Genomic DNA, 19,665 nt, shown 5'->3' with positions numbered 1-19,665 from the left:
TTTCACAAACTGCTCGAACATTTGTTCACAACCAGATAACGACTCCTGTTGTCAGTTTCTCATTTTATCAGGTGGTTACTACAAAAAAAAAATCTCTCAGTACTTAATATGAAAGCACCGTCTCTGACCAATTGTTGTAAAGCATTTTGGTGGTCACATGACACTTGGATTTTGGGTGTGGTCATCCAGACAAAGTTATTTAGTGGAGAACATCTTTAAAATAACAGCCTTAGATTTTTTACGTCATTACTCCTAACTGTTCAAAATCGAAACAATCATTGCAGAAAATGTTAAATAATAATTAAAAACAACCTCAACCTCAGTCTACGGCTGGGGAAAGTACCAACTCTGTGGAAGACTTCCTGAATCGTTCCAGTCCCGAAAAAGATCCGATCGAGTGTGCTGAACGATTACAGACCGGTGGCCCTGACTTCGCAGCTGATGAAGACACTGGAGCGGCTGGTCCTCAAACATCTCAGGCCACAAGTCCAGCACGTGCAAGACCCCCTGCAGTTTGCCCACCGGCCAGCAGTTGGTGTGGAAGATTCACCTCCTGCATCGGACCTACTCCCACCTGGATAAAGGAAGCGGTTCAGTGAGGATCCTGTTCCTGGACTTTTCTAGTGCCTTCAACACTATCCAGCCCACTCTGCTGCAGGACAAACTGACACGGATGCATGTGGACCCTGGTCTGGTCTCCTGGATTACGGATTATCTTACTGATCAACCACAGTATGTCAGGCTGAAGGACATCACGTCTGACACTGTGGTGTGCAGTACAGGAGCACCTCAGGGGACAGTACTGGCCCCTCTCCTCTTCACCATCTACACTTCAGACTTCTGCTACAACTCAGAGCTGAGTCTCGTCCAGAAGTATGCTGACGACACTGCCATTGTTGTATGCATCAGGGACAACAGCGAAGACGAGTATAGGAGTCTGATAAGTGACTTTGTGGACTGGAGTGAGAGGAACCACTTGTAGCTGAACACCTCAAAGACCAAGGAGCTGGTCTTGGACTTAGGGAGGTCCAGGACAAAGCCACGTCCAGTGTCCATCAGAGGCGACGAGGTGGAGATAGTTCACAACTATAAGTACCTCGGTGTGTGGATGGACAGTAAACTGGACTGGTCCTGCAACACAGACCATGTATATAATAAAGTTTAGAGTAGACTGTACTTTCTGAGGAGGCTTCGACCATTTAACATCTGCAAGAAGCTCCTCTGCCTGTTCTACCAGTCTGTGGTGGCCAGTGTTCTATGCTGTGGTGTGTTGGGGTGGAAATGTGTCCAAGAGGAGTGTCAACAGGTTGGACAGACTGATCAGAAAGGCTGGCTCTGTGGTTGGAATGAAGCTGGACTCACTGGTGACAGTTGCTGAGAGAAGATCATTGAACAAACTACTGTCCATCATGGATGATGACAGTCATCCTCTGAACACTGTTATCAGTGAGCAGAGAAGCAGATGAAAAGCATGAATGCTCCTTCCCAGGTGCAACACTAATAGACTCAAGGACTCATTCATTCCTCGGGCTATTAAATTGTACAATTCTGAGTTCGGGGGCAGGAGTGGAGTGAAAGTATCTGGATGTTCTGTTCTATGTTAGACTTTGTATCCTTTGTCTTTGTTGTTTTTCTTTGATCTATGTTATTTATCGTTAGACTTAGATTGTATCATCTTGTTCTTTCTCTTTATTTCTATTTGTTCTTGTTTTATTTTGATTTATTTTTTATGAAAAATTGCTGTATTTTCTGTGGCTACTGGAAAAAAAACAATTTCCCGAAGGAGATCTCCTGAGGGATCAATAAAGTTTTACCTTACCTTACCTTAAAAAAAAAGAAACCCCCAAAATACTGATTACCTTAAAAAATACTTTTTATTACTTTGACTTACATTCTGGCAAATTGAACAGTGAAGCCAACCAAGGCAGGTTGAAGGGTACATGAAGGTGAACATGTTTGAACTGAGGGGACTGGGACAACACGCTCATAACATGAGAATCAACGAATTATGCATTTAACTTTATTCTTCTCATCCTTCCATCTTTAAATCGAGCACCCAAACAGACCAACTCTTCTCCCGTTATTTTTGTCTCTTAAACGAGTCTCTTAAAGATATTCTAATAAATCTGTATTACCTGTAAAACATTTGTTTTAAATCCCTACTAGTGAAAGAAGAACCTTTAAGTCAAGCTGATTTTATTAAATAAACAAAGAAGAATCGGCACATTTAGAAGATAGCACAGTCAGTCATGAACGAAAAATAAGAAAGTTTTGAAATGAGTTCCTCACACACCACACCATAATAATTGATTGTAAATTACATTAAAGGGAAATTACTTGGCAGGAGTTATATGTAGATTTTAGCTCTCTTAATTCCATGTCCGCCTCAGAGCTAGAGTCATGAATGTACGCAGGAGAAACTGGTGGAGCTTCACTGCTTCAGAAGGCCACATGTCTGCGTTCTCTTTCAGATGATCAGCACAGTCAAGATTCTGTCCAGACACACTCGTTTCTGAAGGTGTAGGTCAATTTTGGGGCGCTCTGGTTCTTGGCAAAGTCCTGGGGTAGCTCAGGAGTTTGTGAGAGTCGAGGCTACATCTACGACTCAGAATCCTGCAGCGAAAGAAAAGAAAGGAAAAGAAAAAGTTAGTCCTCGCTCCTCTTCTCCATGAGTTCATAGTTCAGGCATTTTTATAGACAAAGTGGTTGGAGTCAGTCAGAAACAAAAGTTCCGCACAGCCACAAGAAGAGGTTGAGTAAAGTATTTACAATTTAAATAACTTGTTCTGGCCACATCGTAAAAGACCACCATTATTGTTACGACAACTGCCTGGAGTATCCATTGTTTGTAATTACAAACTATTTCTCTGATGTTAGAATGTCTTCATTATTTGTTGAGAGTTCTCTGCTCGAGGAACATCATGTCAGAAGTTACAACTCATAAATTCAGCTCAGCGCAGTGCGAACATAAGAGGAAGTAGAGACAAGTAAGCAAAAGTCAGTCATTACTTTAAAAAATAAAGAAAAAGTTCATAAGTGATCTTACTTTATCTGCCGTCTATGTGTATAAAATGTTCTTTTTCTTTTTGCACAAACTTATTACACTTACTCTACAATTAACACCTCCCAACCTAGCTTTAGTAAAACTACAAATATCTCAAAATACCATTTTTAGTTCCCTTTTCTTTCTTTGATTATTAAATCCTCCCCAGGGAAGGTTGGACATGTTGGACATGCCAAGGGTTTGTTATTTTTATTTTGAAATCTTAAAAAGGTATGGGGCTATTATTGTTCACGAACACTCAAAAGTAAATAATTGCAAAAACTGTTCTATTGCACCACCTGCTGGCTCATCTCAACAAATTACAAATGTATGGGTCAAATAATGTGTTGAATTAAGTGTGTATTAAATAGATTTTGGACTCTATTGTATCATCAGTATGTGTATGTTTGTACAAAATGCTCTCTCCACAGAGACCAGGTTGGTTGTCCAAGAAAAGTGCTTTTTCACAACTACAGGATGTCTATGATAAGTGGATGTTTTTCATGAGAAAAATCACCATCATCATCGACATATAATCTCTGTTGATCTAATAAACCCCCTTGACATCCGATTACCAATGTGGAGATATGGGTTCGTCGAGAGGTTATTGATCGGACCTGAAAGTGATCAATGTCGTTTAATGTCAATAGTGGCTCATGATCTGCTTCACAGCCACGAAATATTAGTTACATTAGTTCAAGTCACATTGTTCAGTAGAAAACTAGATTGTCACACACTTGGTTTTTTAGTATTTTTTAATTTAAAAAAAAAAGTAAAAAAGGAAGTTGAGTGTGAATTTCAAAATAAAATCCAATATTTGTGCCCTAAAATATTTTTTGTAGTATTGTAAATTCCACAGGGGACTTTTTATATAGTATTTCTTCTGTTCAATAAAATAAATCTTCTAAACTACATTTGAAATACAGACAAAAAGAGTCTAGTTCACTGTAGTCTACCTTATTTCAAGGAATAAACTAGACTAAACCTATAGAAATCATAGATTGACAGGATGTTCCAAAATAAAAGGAGACAACTTTTGATTAATTTCTTTTCTTTTTCATTTCTTATTCTTAAAATTGTGTAATCCATTTTATCTTCCTGCTTTCATGAATAGACTTTTATTTCAAACACTCTGTAATTTGTTACAATAACAGTTCCAGTTGTGATTTGACATTTCTTAATTGTATATTTATGTTCAAAATAAAATATATATTAAAAAAAAAATTGGACCCAAATAACACGCAGAACAATGATTGGTTCACCCGGACAGTCGCTGACGTCACAATGATTCGCTTCACTCTTACTTTGAAGGAGGGTCGGGGTCCGAGCCCGAGGAACGCAAACACTGTGTTGTCCTCCTTTGACAGGAAGAAGTCGTCATAGTCCTGAGACAGACAAACAAAAAACAAAGAGGCTCTTATATAACATGAGCTGGTTTCAAAGTTGCTGCCAAATACGCTTTTACTTTAATTCATCCAGCATGTGATTGGAGCGCACGGGCCGGGATTACGAGCCCGAGCGACCCGGGCAGGACGACCAGATTATCTGCCCCATCCATGACACTGGATTACTGCGGGATTAAAAGGAGCGTGCAATCTCAGACGCAGATGGAAATTGTGGTCTCAAAATGATAGGCCGCATGTGTCTGGTTGCTCAAGATAACTCAAAATGAAAGTTGAACCAACTTGACCTTTGTTTCATTTTCTTCCTTAATTTTGTCTGATAGCATTTCAATGTAACGTTACTTTTTAATTGTCAGATATGTGGCTCTTAAATTTTGACATTATGCTGTCCCTAATCGTGGAGATTGAAGCTCTGGGCTTCCGTAGTCGGGCAGGGAATATGAGGGATTAAATTTAACATAATCTCGCTTGTTCACACTTGCACAGCAATAGCTTGCATATGCCCACACACCAGGTCACCAAGGAGATGAGGAGAGACTGGAAACACTTCACCGACTTGAATTTTATTTTACTCTTTTCTGAAAACTTCGTCAAGCATTAGCAATGGATGATAAAAAGACTAGATTTTCGTTGTTATAACAATCAGGTCCATAACTTCTGGAAATATGATCAATATAGTATAGATTTGTTTGAATAATAATATTTTATAAAAAATACTTACAGCTGCCAAGGAGGTTATGTTTATGCCTACCTTTATGCATCTGTCATGTAGCAAGATACACCCTAAAAAGAAATCTGAATGTGTTTTAAGGAAATTTTGGGGAAACGCTGGTAAAAAGAAGATAAAAAGATAATTGCATTTTTGTTTCGATTTTTGAATATTTTGATGGTTTCAAGACATAATTCCTGTTTTTTCTGGTCAACATCCCCTTTTTTTTTTAACTTTTGTGTTGTTTACTGTTAATTACAGGTCAAGAATCCTGACACACAACAGCATTACAAAAAAAGGGGTGCGTCCCTGAAAGCACCACCAGAAGCTCTAGCACTGGCTGTCCTGCTCCTCTCATATTACTCTGAGAATTCGTATCCCTTTTGTTCAGTACAATCCTGGTCTTGTCCGCACTTTAATTGGTTTGTTCTCGCTTTTAATTCCTCCTTTTGTCTTTTTGTTTAGACGTAAGAAGTACGGTACGAAATGAGGCCATTGGCGGAGGTGGGAGATGAGTCAGTGCTCCTCTAGGTAATTCAATTTTTTTAAATGAACGTCCATGTGCTGGAAACAGAAACATGGGTAAACTACATTAGCCAATCATTTCTGCCCCTGACAGACGGCCGCATAAGAGCCGTCGACTTTGAGACATTCAAGAGGTTCCAGCTGTTTTTAAACTGTTTAAATGAACATTATACTGCATTTTATTAACCACCAAAGATGACAGGAAAGGTGGATGTTTTTTAAAACATAAGGCATCATACCCCACAGTAGTGATCCTGGTTGAAGATCTGAGGCGGAAGAGGGTTTCCCTTCTCTGGTCGCTTCTCTGGCGGGACATTACGGAACATCCAGAGTCTCTGCTCCTCCATCATGGTAATGTCCACTTCTTGGAATGGGATTCGATTGGCCTCCAGGAAGTCCACCACTTCCTGTTGGTGCTTCTTCACCTATAGACACGAGGACAGAAAGACTTTCAGTATGAATCAGCAAATGAACGATCGTATAATATCCGCGTTCGTAGATACTAATCCAACAATCAAAACATCAAAGAGAGAACCGTGGGTGAGGCAGTCAACGTGCAAACTTCAAGCATCTCCAAAATAAACTCAAGAGAAAGATTATTTTCACAACTGCTTGTTTAAGATCCATATTCAAACATCACATGCAAGACATTTGGTTTGGTACATAAAGACCAAAAGCTAAAGCCACATTTTGAATTCAAAAGTCCAACCCCCTTTCTTCAGACTCTCCCCGAGTCATTTTATGCAGCCCTCCCTGATGTTGGATACAATCTAAGTAGATTCATGTTTATTTGGATATTGTGAGTTTGAAGGACGTTTTAGAGGTTAGATAAAGAAGATCAATGTCAACAACTTAACCAGGAATTCCAGTTACAGTACAACTGCCATTAAAGGGAGGTATTAAGATGAGAGCGTTTGATGAATTCAAGATAATTAGGATGGATCGACTTCAGAAAATTAAGAGGCAATACAGCAATCCCACTAATACTTCCTGCTAAATACATTAAATATATATTATTTTATCAGCCCACGACTTGGATTATGTAAAGATTCAGGGGAGGGGACGGGACATTGTCAGCAATTTTATATATAATAATTATTATAGTAAATCTTAAGAACATTTTTTTTAAAATTAAAGTACTGTGCGTATCTCAGGTCTCTAAATTTGTGAAATTAGTTAGTTGTACACAAGATATCAAATGCATTTTCATCGACACAGTAAAAACAACTCACTAATGGTACTTTATTTATTATTAGTGATAGGTATTTTCAAAATGCATTTAAACTTAACATCGTACAAGAATTACAACAGACCAGACATAATAACAAAACAAATTGTAGAGTTTTCCTTTTTGTAAATACAAATGTCTATTATTGTATGATAAAACTTTTGTTGTAGAGACGAGCACTGGCCGTCCCTTAAGCAGCATATAATTAGATTTACTGGTAGTTTATTCCAGTTAAATAAGAAAACCAGATCCAGTTTTATACTTCTTAAGTCAAAGAAGAAGATTAGGATGTCCTACGGGAATAATGTTTGTTTACCGATCCAAGATCTTAATGAAAAATAACAATCAAGATGGAGAATGTTATTACTATTTATGGATATATACTGTTCCTCAAGAGTCAATCCGGGTTCATATCCGACTTTCCAAGGAATGCATCACCTCCCCTGGGTGTCGCCCTCATGTGTACTGACTTTATTTGTGAGCTCAAGACATATCATGATCAAGACACTAAACTCTTATTATTTGTTACATCATACAGAAAATCACACGTTCTGTGTTCTTCTTCTCTTTTAATAAAACCATTAGATCGCATGTATCAAACTCAAGGCCCGGATCAGGTCATTTCTGTGGCTCACTTGATGTGTGACCTATATTGATTCCCGTGTTGAAGATAAACAGAGATTATCGATGTAAACAAATAAACAAAGACTTCCAAATAGGGCAAAATGTGTTTAATGCAGGACAAGAGACAATATCGGATTCAGACCCTTACTTCCAGTTGGTAAATATACATTTTTGTTTTGTTATTCTGTGATAGAGTTTGACATCCCTGCATTAGATCATATATATATTGTCATAATAAGAGGGGTGAACAACAATTTCCCAAAAACATTTTTAATAAATATCTAAGAGGGCTTTACAAACAGGTCACTAAGTTAAAAAAAAGTGTGGATTTGTTGTCTCATCCCTCAAATAGGGACTTAATAAAATGTATACATCTTTTAAAAACAGTTTACTTACACACTGTAAGTGTAAACCTTTTAAAGTAACAATTACAAACAATGTATAAAAGTATTTAGCATTTTGGGAAACACTGTGACTTTTAAATCAAATAAAAAAAAAAAATAGATGGTATTAATTGTAGGCAGGGATGAAAAAAGTAACGTGAATGTCTAACTCTAACTACACGATCATGTACAAATATATTTATTAACTTGCACTAGTTAAGTTAAGTTGCACAGTGCACAATGATAAATGTTTAACCTCCACAAACTTTTCAACACCGGCTCATTTCACCATAGATTATACATTATTTTTTCTCTTGCCCTGTTGTGCTTCTTGTTGAGAGACCATAAATCTCAAAAAGGTTGTTTTTGTTATATATATAATAAAAATATATATTTAACACTATTTTATTTGACATTTTTCATCCATTATTAATAGCAGAATTCATTTTTTTCATACATTTGTTTATCTAGGCTACAGACACCAAAACAAGTTCTAATCACACATTAAACTCTGCAACATCTCATAATCATTCTCACCATGACTCCTGAACTCTGCAGGAATTCTGCACGGCATGGAGAGAATTCCAGAGTAAAATGATGCACTGATCCGTGTGTATGTGCGCTCATTAATTTTGGGATGGTTGGCACCATAATGGAGCTATTGTTTCACTGTCGATACAGTTAAGGATTGTTCAGTGAGCTCAAAACATGACGTGGATAAGTATAGGTAATAAAAAGGTTGATCAATAACTCTCTTGTATGACATTATAGTAGAGATTTATTTTTTTATTGAGGTGGATTGCTGCTCATGATGATATCATCTCCGCTTCTGAGGGTGTAAATTATTGAGCAGGGACCCCCCCAGTGGGTGTGTGTGTGTACATGAACAACAACAAGTATATCCACTTGTGCTGAAATGCTTTTTTTCTGAAAGTAATTTCGTAAATGAAAGGATTAACTGGTGGATGTAATCTTTGGATGCAACACTCATTATATGAATGAGTAATGAAAAATATATTTTGTGTAATCCCTACAATACTGTAGATCCAGCGTAGTATTGAACTAAATAAGAGGCGCTGAGAGTGTAACCTAATTTTTACTTTTGTTCCAGGCTCATGGTTTCCACTCCATTTATCTGTTTCTCAGAGCGGCTGACACTATTAGAACACACTCTTAAAGGTTCCTGCTGTGTTATTTACTTTCCCCAGCACAAAGATCACCTGTTCCTCTAATCACTCTTTACTCAGTTTAAAGGCGTGAAGAAAATGACATGCACATGAGCCGACCTCGATAATGAACTTATCCAAGCATGCAAGACTCCAGTGTGTTTCTTTTGGAGAAGTAAATGGATGCATGTGTGAGTGGCTTAAAAATAGCTCTTTTTTGTCAAGTCTCAAAGATAAAATCTCTCTTTTATAACAGAATAAAGTAAATACGTGACTCATTTTAGCCACTACCTAAGACATAAAGAATGCATGCAGTTCTGTCATTAAAGATTAGTCATCAGGAACATCTTGATCCTCTATTTACAATATAGTAAACAGGAAGTAATGTTAATTATCATTATATTATATATATATATATATATATATAATACAAAACATAGCTTACTTGAATCCATCAATAATACAAATAAACCGACCAAATAAATTAATAATTTATAATAAATAAAATAAAATAAAAACCTTAATAAAAATGTTAATACCGTAAAAATTAAATCAACATTTATATTTCACAAAAAGAAAACGTTGAATAAGACCGCAGATAAATATTATGAAACGTGAACGTAAACCAACTCGTGAAATATTCAACTGTCACTCGATTTAAAGCACGTTTGTACTCACCGCGACAGAGCCGCTGGAGGACGCGATGTAAACCTTGATGACCATTTTCTTCACTTTTTCTTGACATGCGACAGAATATCAACTGCGCGCGGGAGTCATCTGAGTCTTAAACAATGATGGTCGAAAAGCGACTTTCAAGTGTTGGAAGAGTCTCGTCTCCAGTATTTGAAGTGAGCCATGGTGATCAGGCGGCGCTGCGACTGACTGAACTGAACGCACAAGAAGCCCGCTTCCGTTTCAGTCTTTCACAATAAATTTAAATTAACGATGTACTTCCGCTCCTATTATTCTAGCGAAAACTAGACTCGTCGCTCTATTTGCACATAGGACATGTAGTATAGTATATATAGGATAACTATGTAGGTCGATGTTTTAAAATACTCAATCAAAAAAACAAATTGAAAATAATAATAATCATTGATAAATGTCATATTAAATGTTTTTTCGACCGTTTTTTTTTTTAAATTCGTTTCTTTATTATTCAATCAAAGATATATTTTCATTAAACGTTTCTTAATTTAAAAATATATATTTTTAAAATCAAATAAAGAAACATCTTTAAAAATAGACCGATATGAATAAAAGTCAATTTATTTGAAGCAACTGTTTTGTGATTAAATAATTAGGAAATAATAGTCATATCAACGTTATTTTTTATTTATTAATTATTATTTAATCGGAAAAAAAGGTTGATTCAATAAAATACAATTACTCTAATCTTAGCAAACAGTTCGATTTTATTTTTATTTTTGACTAAAGCAAGATTTTACTTTGGATTTCACTGATCGAAGCACCATTGTTATCGAAAATGAATATCTATATATATTATTGAAAATGTATTTTTTTATTGAAGCACCTTTTTAAAAGAATAATAATAATAATAATTATTATTATTATTGGATGTATGGAGGGTGAGTTTGGCGCCCGTGTGGGGGGTAGGAGGCGCTGCAGGCTGTGGTTGCCATGGTGCAGCGTCAGCGGTCAGATTTAGCGAACGTCAAGTCTTGGACGGACTGGGAGGTAAAACTGCGAACCCATGCATAGAACGATTTGTATTTATGTTCCTCGTTGAAAAACTACATTTAATGTAATGTAATTTCTTGCGTGTTGCCAGAAACTGGTGACGATGCTGCTCTCCTCCGAGCTAGCTCTGTTAGCTAAAGTTCACGACTGCTTTCCTCTTACTATCCGAGGCCCTCCAACCAACACACGGATTTAGTCTCCACAAAACAAAAGGTAAGTTATATATTCATGCTTTTTAACCTTCGTCTTTTATCATAAAAGTATTCTAAATCATGTTGAAACGAACTGGTTCTTGTCCTGGTTGTTCTTCAGCGTCGTTAGCTTCTTGTCACACTTGGCTCTAACCTAAACCTAACACTCTTTAAACCCAATATTAAAGGTTTTTTCAGAGATATTTATGTAACAAAGGGTTTGTAAATGCGTGTTCGTGTCCACCGTAAACACTCGAGCACAGCGCCCCACCTGTCAAGAACAGACGCTTTATTTTAATCCGATCTGTTGCTGTCATAGATCACACACCGTGATACCTGTTGTTGCGTTTTCTTACTATCATAACTGGCAACAAACAATTTATATATTTATTTTAAAAAATGTATTAACACCTTAACTGTATTTTCTATCACACTCACTGACCTGTTTACCCAAAACCATTATCATTTATCGTCAATGGTACCTGGATGCCTAGTTACCTCTGCCAAGGAGGTTGTTTTTGTAGAAACTGATTATATTTTGAAGGGTTGTTTTTTTTGTTTTTATTTACAATTGTTTCAAAGTTATTTGTAGCTTGTCATCCAGTTCATTAATTTGCTTCTGAATTTTTTTTTCTCTTTTTATGCTGCATAACCTTTCTTCAATTGTAAGTAAGTCAGTAATATTTATATAGCACTTTTCCAGACCAGGGTCACAAAGCGCTTAAACAATCAAAACACTACTCAATAAAATATATACTTTAAAGGTCAAGATAACACAGAGAACAACACAGGAGTTCCAGAAAATCAAGGAAAAGCCTCCACAAATAAAAATGTTTCGTGATAGTTTTGTGGCTTTTTGGCCATGGTCTAGAAGGGCGCTTTACAAATAACCTTTACTTACTTACTTACTTACTTGTATGGACAAATGGAATGAGGGTCTTGGCGGAGGTGTTCACTGTCTACGAGCTTTTCCAGATACATTCAAGAGAAATGAAGTTGATGACGGATTTAATTGGGTCACATGTTTGTTAAATTTATTTTAGGACAAATGGCTGTAAGGAATTTGCATTTGTGTGCACACAGGGTTAATATAAATAGAAAATAATATACAAAACGGTCTTTAAATAATCAAATGCATCTGATTGTGTCATTCCATTATGATTGAAAAGAAGAATTCTTATTGTGTTCCATGTGTAAAACACTTCTCCATGCATACGTAAGGATCCATCTATTTGTAGGCAGGTTTGTTTAATTGCATGGCTTGGTTGCCATGGTGACAGCAGTTAGTAAGTGGTTCTATTATGGAGTGGTCTGATGAAGACAAGCTGGTTGCTGCCCCTAATCATTATAACATGTTCTGCTTTTCTATATTGTATATTTATATTTCTCATCTATAGTTTATTGTTCATTATTGTTTGTCTGACAGTACGATTCGTCCTCAATATGTCCTTTAATTTTATTTATTCATCTTTTCCATATCGTTAGAATTTATACTGTATTTCATATAACTTTTTTTAAAACACAATTTGAAACTACTTCACTGAAAAGTTCTTTAAAAAACTCGATATATTTTCTTATTATGTTTCCTCATTTTCTATTTAGTGATCAATAGGATTCTAGGAACAATACATATAAATGATAAGTCATCCTTTTTTTTTAAAACATCGTGACCACATAAAAAATAAATACAAAAATTTTGCAGCTATTTGGCTGTTTACATGAAGGCTTGAAAGGCTTTCTTTAGCTTTTGGCAGGTATTCTGTTTCAATATTTGAACTGCTCCTACGTGGAGTCAGAGATCTGCCTCATGGAAACTCGTGTTTTATGTGTTGCTCAGAGACGATGACACGATGCAAAAAAAACTGCTGACTTTGTGTGTAGGTGAAGTCAAGAGTGAAACATGTTCAAGTCCTACTGCAATATACTTCATATCAATAGGATACATCTCAAATTCATCACAACCAGATACTTTGAGAATCAAATAATTCTGCTCAAAGCCTGGTTTCAATTGAACTGTTTTCTCTCTCCTCATACGTGTTAAAAATAGAAGTTGCAAGCATGAACGACTTGGATGACAATCCGAGCCGACGCTCCCGCAGAAGCACCAAGAGCGTCTCTCGAGAGTCCCTCACCTCCAAACAAGAGCACAGACGCAGCGTCTTCCTGGACCAAGATGAAGAGCAGGACAAGCAGCCAACACAGTCCAGAACCAGTCGATCCAACCCGGACCGGGACCAGGTATCGGACCGAGATGAGCGAAGCACCAATGGCTCTTACTACTCTGAAGACTCGGAGACTCTGACTGAGCGCACCCTGTCGCCATACTCCTGCTCCCGGACCCCGTCTCCCACCCCCCAAAGAAGAAAGCAAGCTAAGAAGGTCTCGGGCAGTCCCAGCTACAAGACAGGTGACTTGTTACCTTCAATATTTTGATAATAATTTAAATTTAAACTTTTCTCTATTTCCTATTTTTACTTGAACTTAATTTTCTCTCTCTTAAATTTATATAATCAAAACTAGTTTTTTCAAAATTCCATTTCTTATGACATTCTTTCACTTTCTTCTGGTATTTCTAGTGTTTCAATCATTGAAGTATTTCTGCAGTTTTACAACCTCTGTTTTTTTGTTTCTTTCGTGCAGCTGGTCTTGGGCGGCGACCGCTTCGTCTCCCACAGTCCTACCTCAGGGGTCAGCGCTCCCAAAGCAAAGAGCCGTCTCCCTCCAAAGACCTGGACCTGGTGACCAAGAGGATGCTGTCCGCCCGCTTGCTGAAGATCAACGAGCTGCGGAACAGTCTGGCGGAGCTGCAGCTGCGAACAGACGAGCTGCAGAAGGAAAACCGGATACTGCGGCAGGTACTGCGAGGCTGAATGAACAATGATAAGGATTTTAGCTTCTTCTCAGTTTAAAGATGGAGAAAATAGAACACTTTAATAAAAGATCTGATAACAACACCTATGTTATATGTCTCACCACCACTATTATGTGCACCTGGCTTGCACACACACACTTGCATTAATGATAGCTATACATGCATTTAACTATGGCTCTCTCCCTTTATCATAAATGATGTGAAGCAAAAATGTATTTAAAAAGTTTTATTCATTGCTGCTGATTGTTATATTAACCGATTGGTGCTCAAGATAAACTATATAAATGAATTGACTGTAAGAAATGTAGTTCAAAATTGAGAACAGTGGTAAAATGTAGGGGAGTCTATCGGCAAGAATCTAAAACAGTGAGTATCATGATACAGGGGCAACAATACGAAATATGTTGCGATTTATATATATATATAAATATTGCAATACTAGCAGAGTACTCGACCTTGTGTTGAATTTACAGAATGCATGCATGACCCCTGACAAAGTCGTAACTCCTTTTGTTTGTTTTAAACCTAAAATATGACCAAACATCAGCTTGAAAAGCTCCTGGTATCATCTGTATCCTCTTATCCTCAGTCATCTCCGGGACCTTACGGGATTCCATTTGTCCCTTTAACTGCAGAGGACGTAATGACTGCTGCCATCTGGTGGTTGGAAGTCAAGTTGCAACACAAAAATGAACAAAGCTGTGGATATTATTTAGTTGTAAAATAAAATTCCATAATATAACTTATACCATTGTTGAATTGTAAATAAAAATACTAAGATAAGAATAAAACATTATTTTAAATCAAAGAAAAAGAAAGTCAACGATTGCTCACACCCATAGTAAAATGTCAAGGAGCTGTGCTGCATTCAAGAGCGTAGGAAAGATAATCTTTGCAGAAAAACTCATCTTTACAGAATAAATCTGGACAAACAAACAAACAACAGAAGACTCATTCATTAAAGAAAAGTTGTCCGTGACATGAAACTTGACGATGAGTTGTCGTCGTTTCAGCTGAAGATCCGTCAGGAGAAAGCTCTGCTGCGCTACGACGACACCGAGAGCGAGATCTCCAAGCTGCTGTCGCAACACTCGGGCGAGACGCATGCCCTCCGAGACCGACTGCGGCGCACCAAAGACCGGGAGCGCGTGGCCGAGCGGCGGCTGAAGGACAGCGAGGAGCAGCTTCAGAGGAGCCGCTCCACCATCAGCAGGCTGACCAAGCTGGTGGAGCAGAAGGAGCTGGGAGCTCGAGACGAGCTGAGCCGCAAGCTGGAGGAGGAGAAGACGCGAGCGCAGGAAATGAGCAACAGAGTGAAGGTGAGACCGTTGATGATGATGCCTACAACTGTGGTTTTAACTCTTGGTGTGAGTTCAGGAGCTGGAGCGCAGTCTGGAGCTGAGCAGCAACAGCTTTCAGAGGCAGCTGGCAGCAGAGAGGAGGAAGACCTTGAGTGTCCAGGACGAGATGAACACCCTGCAGGGGGAGCTGGACCAGCTGACCACCAAGCTGAAGGTGAGTGGTACAAGTTGTCCTACCGAGTGCTTTTAAAATAAAACCCACACTCAACATTGGATGGATGGATGGATGGATGGATGGATGGATGGATGGATGGATGGATGGATGGATGGATGGATGGAAAAATGGATGGAAAAATGGATGGATGGATGGATGGATGGATGGATGGAAAAATGGATGGTTGGATGGATATTCATAAAAAAAAGAACAAAGTTTCTATAAAAAGAAAGTGCAAGTGTAAACCATTGCATATGAGGTGAAGATGACCTGAACATCTCCCATGATGCTTTGCCCCCCAGCAAACCAATCAAAGCTGTCCCTCACTTTTGAAATATAGATCAGTGTCATTACACCCTCCGCAGCTAGAGGGTCATTAAAATCCCGCAGCGATGACTGAGGATGAGAGGATACAGACGACTCGAGCAGCTTTCAGAATAAATTAAAAACAGTTACGACTTTGTAAAGAGTCATGTGGTCTGTAAATTCAGCAACACCAGAGTCAAATACTCGGACAATACTACAAATATATCCTTGTTACTACAGTATCACAGTTTATTGTTCACCCTGTATTGTGATACATATCTTATCGCCAATTTTTTTTAACTTCCCCTTTTAATATCTACTTTTTATGTTTTGTCGATAGTATTTATTCGGTTTTTATCATGTATAATGGTAATGTGGAATCCATAGAAAACTACTGTATAATTTATATTTTTCTTTGTTCTTTGTTTAAGTTTAATGAATGAATTTAATGAATTAAAAATGTGACCTTGATTCTAGTTTAAACTGGACAAGTAAACTGACTGCAGGGAGAAAGAAAAGATAGAGATTTGTGTATGAAGAGCTTGTGCTGACGCTGTGAATATTATGGGCTGCTTTTCCCACTGAACCAGGAGAAGGAGCGAGAGCTGGACACCAGGAACATTTATGCCAACCGCATGCTGAAGAGCTCCCAGAGGAAAGATGGAGACTCCAGACAGAAGGGTGAGTTGATCTCAGTGGTTTCTAATGTGCTGCTGTGACATCAGCCTGCTGTTCCCCTCAGTCACCAGCAGGAGCAGCAGCAAGGCCATTCAAACTCAGGACAGACTCTCAAGTCCGGACTTCCCCTCACCACCTCCAGCCCTCATGGAGGCCAACGGACACATACCTGATGAGTACCTGTCATTAAAGGTGAGGAGTCGCAGGGTGACTTTGAGTCATTACTTGAGTAAGTTTGATGTTAATGAGACACATTGATAGAGTTCTAGTGGTTCAATTATGGTAAAACCTTTTTCTTGAGATACTTATTTCCTAACTGTACTTCCTGTACTATTATGTAACGCCATCTTAATTTCATTATTTATATTGATTTATTATTTCATTTACCATTTATCTAGCTTTTATTGTTGGATTATGTGCTTGAGATTTTGTACTTTTGCTACATTTTAAACCATATAAATCAACAAATCACTCAAATAAATAAATTTGTACATTTAATTAAACTGATTTTCCTCTTCTAGGAAGGTTATGTGATCTTCTGGGTTCATTCATTTGCCTTTCTAGACTCAAACTGATTAAAATAACCCAAGATTTTAAGATTTTTCTTTGAAGAAAAAGAGCTGCTGAGTCGAGCCATTGAGTGTATTACTTATTATATATGACGTTTATTAACATATAATACACTTAAATGATTATTGAATAAGTTTACTGACTTGTAATAAATGTATATAACTTTAATCTCGTAATAAATTTAATATATACGACTTAAATCTCTTAATATATGACTTTATTTAAGTAATAGACTTTAATTTATATGACTTAATGACTCAATAAAAAACAAAATATATACAGCTTAAATCTCATAATAAACATACAATTTTAATTTGAAAATATAAATATACTGTACATCATATAAATAATTTTAATGTTGTAATAAATGTAATGTATGCAAATTTAATCTCAATACATGTAATATATATTACTTTAATCTTGAAGTGAACGTATATACAACATTAATCTTGGGATAAATGTAATAAATACAACTTTAATCACGTAGTAACATAATATAAATTACTCTAATCCCATAATAGGTGTAATTTATACAATTTCAAATCTCATAATTAAGATAATAATATGATTTTAATCTCATAAATTTGGCCATTATTCTTTTTCATAATCAATGAATACTTTGTGTAAAAAAAAAAAAAACTCTTATGGGTCAAAAATGAGCTGCTTGGCAGAGGTCTGCACAAGTGATTTCAGTTCCACATGGATTCTGAAGAATAGGGAACAAGAATCTGTGGTATCATATTATCAACTGGTCTGTGCTTGTCTGGAGGAGCAGGACAGAAGGAGCGAGACTAAGGACGCTGGTCAGAACTCTGAGTTGCAGAAGAAGAAGAAGGAGAAAGAGAAAGAGGAGAAACAAGACGACGACATAAAGACGAGCGGTCAGTAGACTCACACGTGTCACTCGGGTCATGCAGGAAGTGTAAACGTGTCACCACAGTAGGTGCTGAGACGGTGAAGGAAGACCCGGCGAGACGAAGACTGACGGAGGAAGAGACGATCAAGAGGCCCGGTCACGTCCAGGGAGAGGTGGAGCGTTGGAACCAGCACTCGGTTGAGGAGGCTCTGCAGAAGAAAGAGCAGCTGCTGGCCAAGATGAAGGAGATCGACTTTGAGAATCACGGCGTGCAGATGTTCACAGAGTCTGTCGCCAAGCCGGAGGAGTCCATCTTTAACTTGACTGAGCCGGACCTGGGCGTGCGAAGGAGGCGTGCCGCTATGGAGGGCGGGGCCACAGGGCGGAGGACGCCTCGCTCACAGGCGTCCAGCGACGACCTGGCGTTCGGCGGTTACGCGCCGTCTTTTTCCCAGACGGCGTCCAGAGGCTCGCCGGGCTTCCCTTCGCCTCCTCCGAAAGAGGAGCGTGACGCGGCCTTGGAGGCCATCGGCGTGTTCACCATCAGGGGGGCGGAGTCAGGGAAGGAGCCGGAACAGAGGGGAGCAGACCAGCAGAGGAAGTCCCAGCTCATGCAGCAGCTGTTCGGCTCCGTCGCCACCATCAGCAGTCCGCCCTCCACCAACGGACTGGGACCGGAGTCGCTGACCGGCTTCCACCCCTCCAGCCCCCCCGCCCTCAACAGCCTGCGGGTCAGAGAGAGTCGCCCCGCCGTCCGAGCCATCACCTCCTTTGACGACGACATTGAAGAGATCACTTTGTAAAACGTAGACTTGTGAGTTTATTTTAAATTATTTATTTAAGAAGTAGAGCACTTCCTGCCCCGACAATCATCCACCCTTACATTGTTTTATGGGATGTTTTAAAAGACGACTCTAAGTATTTGTTTGATATTTTTTTTCTTATTCAAAAACAAATTCAAATGTTGAAATGAAAGGAGGGACTTACCAGTGAGACATATTCATAGCATTGTTTCACCTCATGAAAGATAAGGACCGTCTAGAAATATGAACAGTTTACTTTCTTGACTCTATTCGATCTTGTTTATCACCAGCTCCAGTCCCAGCGTCATTATGTCTGAATGAACCAGCAGAGGGCGCTGGTGTCACCAGTGAAGCAAAGTATCATAATTCAATTATTTAAAACATATTTCAAACGTCACTTTACAATTTTCCAAAATGGTCACAATTAATCCAACTGATTTACTTTCGGAATAATGTTTTAAACTTGCATATCAGACTCCAAAGCTGACATTTTGTTTGTTTGAATCTATGTATTTTTTTCTCACAGGGTATTATATACATGCAAGAGTTGAATTTTTAAAATGTATATTCATTGTGTAATCTCAGGCTTTTTTCAGCAGAAAAATAAACTATTTATTTGAATGTTTTATATTGTTTGTTGTTGTATATGCTTTATAATGATCCTGCTATACGTGTGAATTAAATGGCTTTTTTAAATGTAATCCCTTGATCATCTAAATCAATATATATAACTACATCATAAGCACAGACATCTGGTAATGTTCAAGAAATCCACTTCCACATTCCATGTATAAATGAGTAGAATAACTTTTGTATCATGGTTCAACCTTTACTAAATGATTCCAAGATGTTCTTGCGCAAGAGTGAAATACATTTTTCTGGTTCCATCCAAAAATACACATGCTCTATTACAAGTATGACCAAATATTTCATCTGTTGTCTATACAGTTGGTCGTGGATTCAACAAGTTTACGTGTTTGTGAAAAATGATAAGTAATTAAGAAGTGATAAGAAGATGTGACCGTTGTGTCTCACAAGATTCCATGTGTTTCAAACAAATAAGTATTTGTTAAATCCTTCCTCCTCTGCACA

General features: G+C 37.9%; 2 protein-coding genes across 5 annotated transcripts; one reads left to right on the top strand and one right to left on the bottom strand.

Moving 5' to 3' along the window:
* Positions 1-1,801: 1,801 nt before the first annotated feature.
* sh3bgrl2 (SH3 domain binding glutamate-rich protein like 2) lies at positions 1,802-9,963 on the bottom strand. The gene is made up of 4 exons (XM_087812497.1): positions 9,760-9,963; positions 5,920-6,105; positions 4,348-4,428; positions 1,802-2,613 (listed from the first exon to the last, which is right to left on the bottom strand). The coding sequence occupies exons 1-4, from the start codon at positions 9,802-9,804 to the stop codon at positions 2,599-2,601; spliced, it is 327 nt and encodes a 108-aa protein (XP_087668623.1). The 5' UTR covers positions 9,805-9,963; the 3' UTR covers positions 1,802-2,598.
* Positions 9,964-10,726: 763 nt separating this feature from the next.
* On the top strand, positions 10,727-19,193 carry lca5 (lebercilin LCA5). Of its 4 annotated transcripts, XM_087812504.1 has the most exons (10): positions 10,727-10,779; positions 10,874-10,995; positions 13,021-13,380; positions 13,614-13,828; positions 14,859-15,164; positions 15,223-15,360; positions 16,257-16,347; positions 16,409-16,536; positions 17,684-17,795; positions 17,855-19,193. In XM_087812504.1, the coding sequence occupies exons 3-10, from the start codon at positions 13,032-13,034 to the stop codon at positions 18,571-18,573; spliced, it is 2,058 nt and encodes a 685-aa protein (XP_087668630.1). In that variant the 5' UTR covers positions 10,727-10,779; positions 10,874-10,995; positions 13,021-13,031; the 3' UTR covers positions 18,574-19,193. The 4 variants fall into 4 exon arrangements, with proteins under 4 accessions (XP_087668630.1, XP_087668633.1, XP_087668631.1 ...); XM_087812507.1 differs by having other exon boundaries at positions 10,741-10,995; positions 17,690-17,795; XM_087812505.1 differs by having other exon boundaries at positions 10,741-10,995; positions 17,687-17,795.
* The last annotated feature ends 472 nt before the right edge of the window (positions 19,194-19,665 follow it).

Source organism: Callionymus lyra, chromosome 17 (genome assembly GCF_982586985.1).
Source record: "Callionymus lyra chromosome 17, fCalLyr1.hap1.1, whole genome shotgun sequence".
Taxonomy (NCBI): domain Eukaryota; kingdom Metazoa; phylum Chordata; class Actinopteri; order Syngnathiformes; family Callionymidae; genus Callionymus; species Callionymus lyra.
This window is presented reverse-complemented; position numbering and strand designations above follow the sequence as displayed.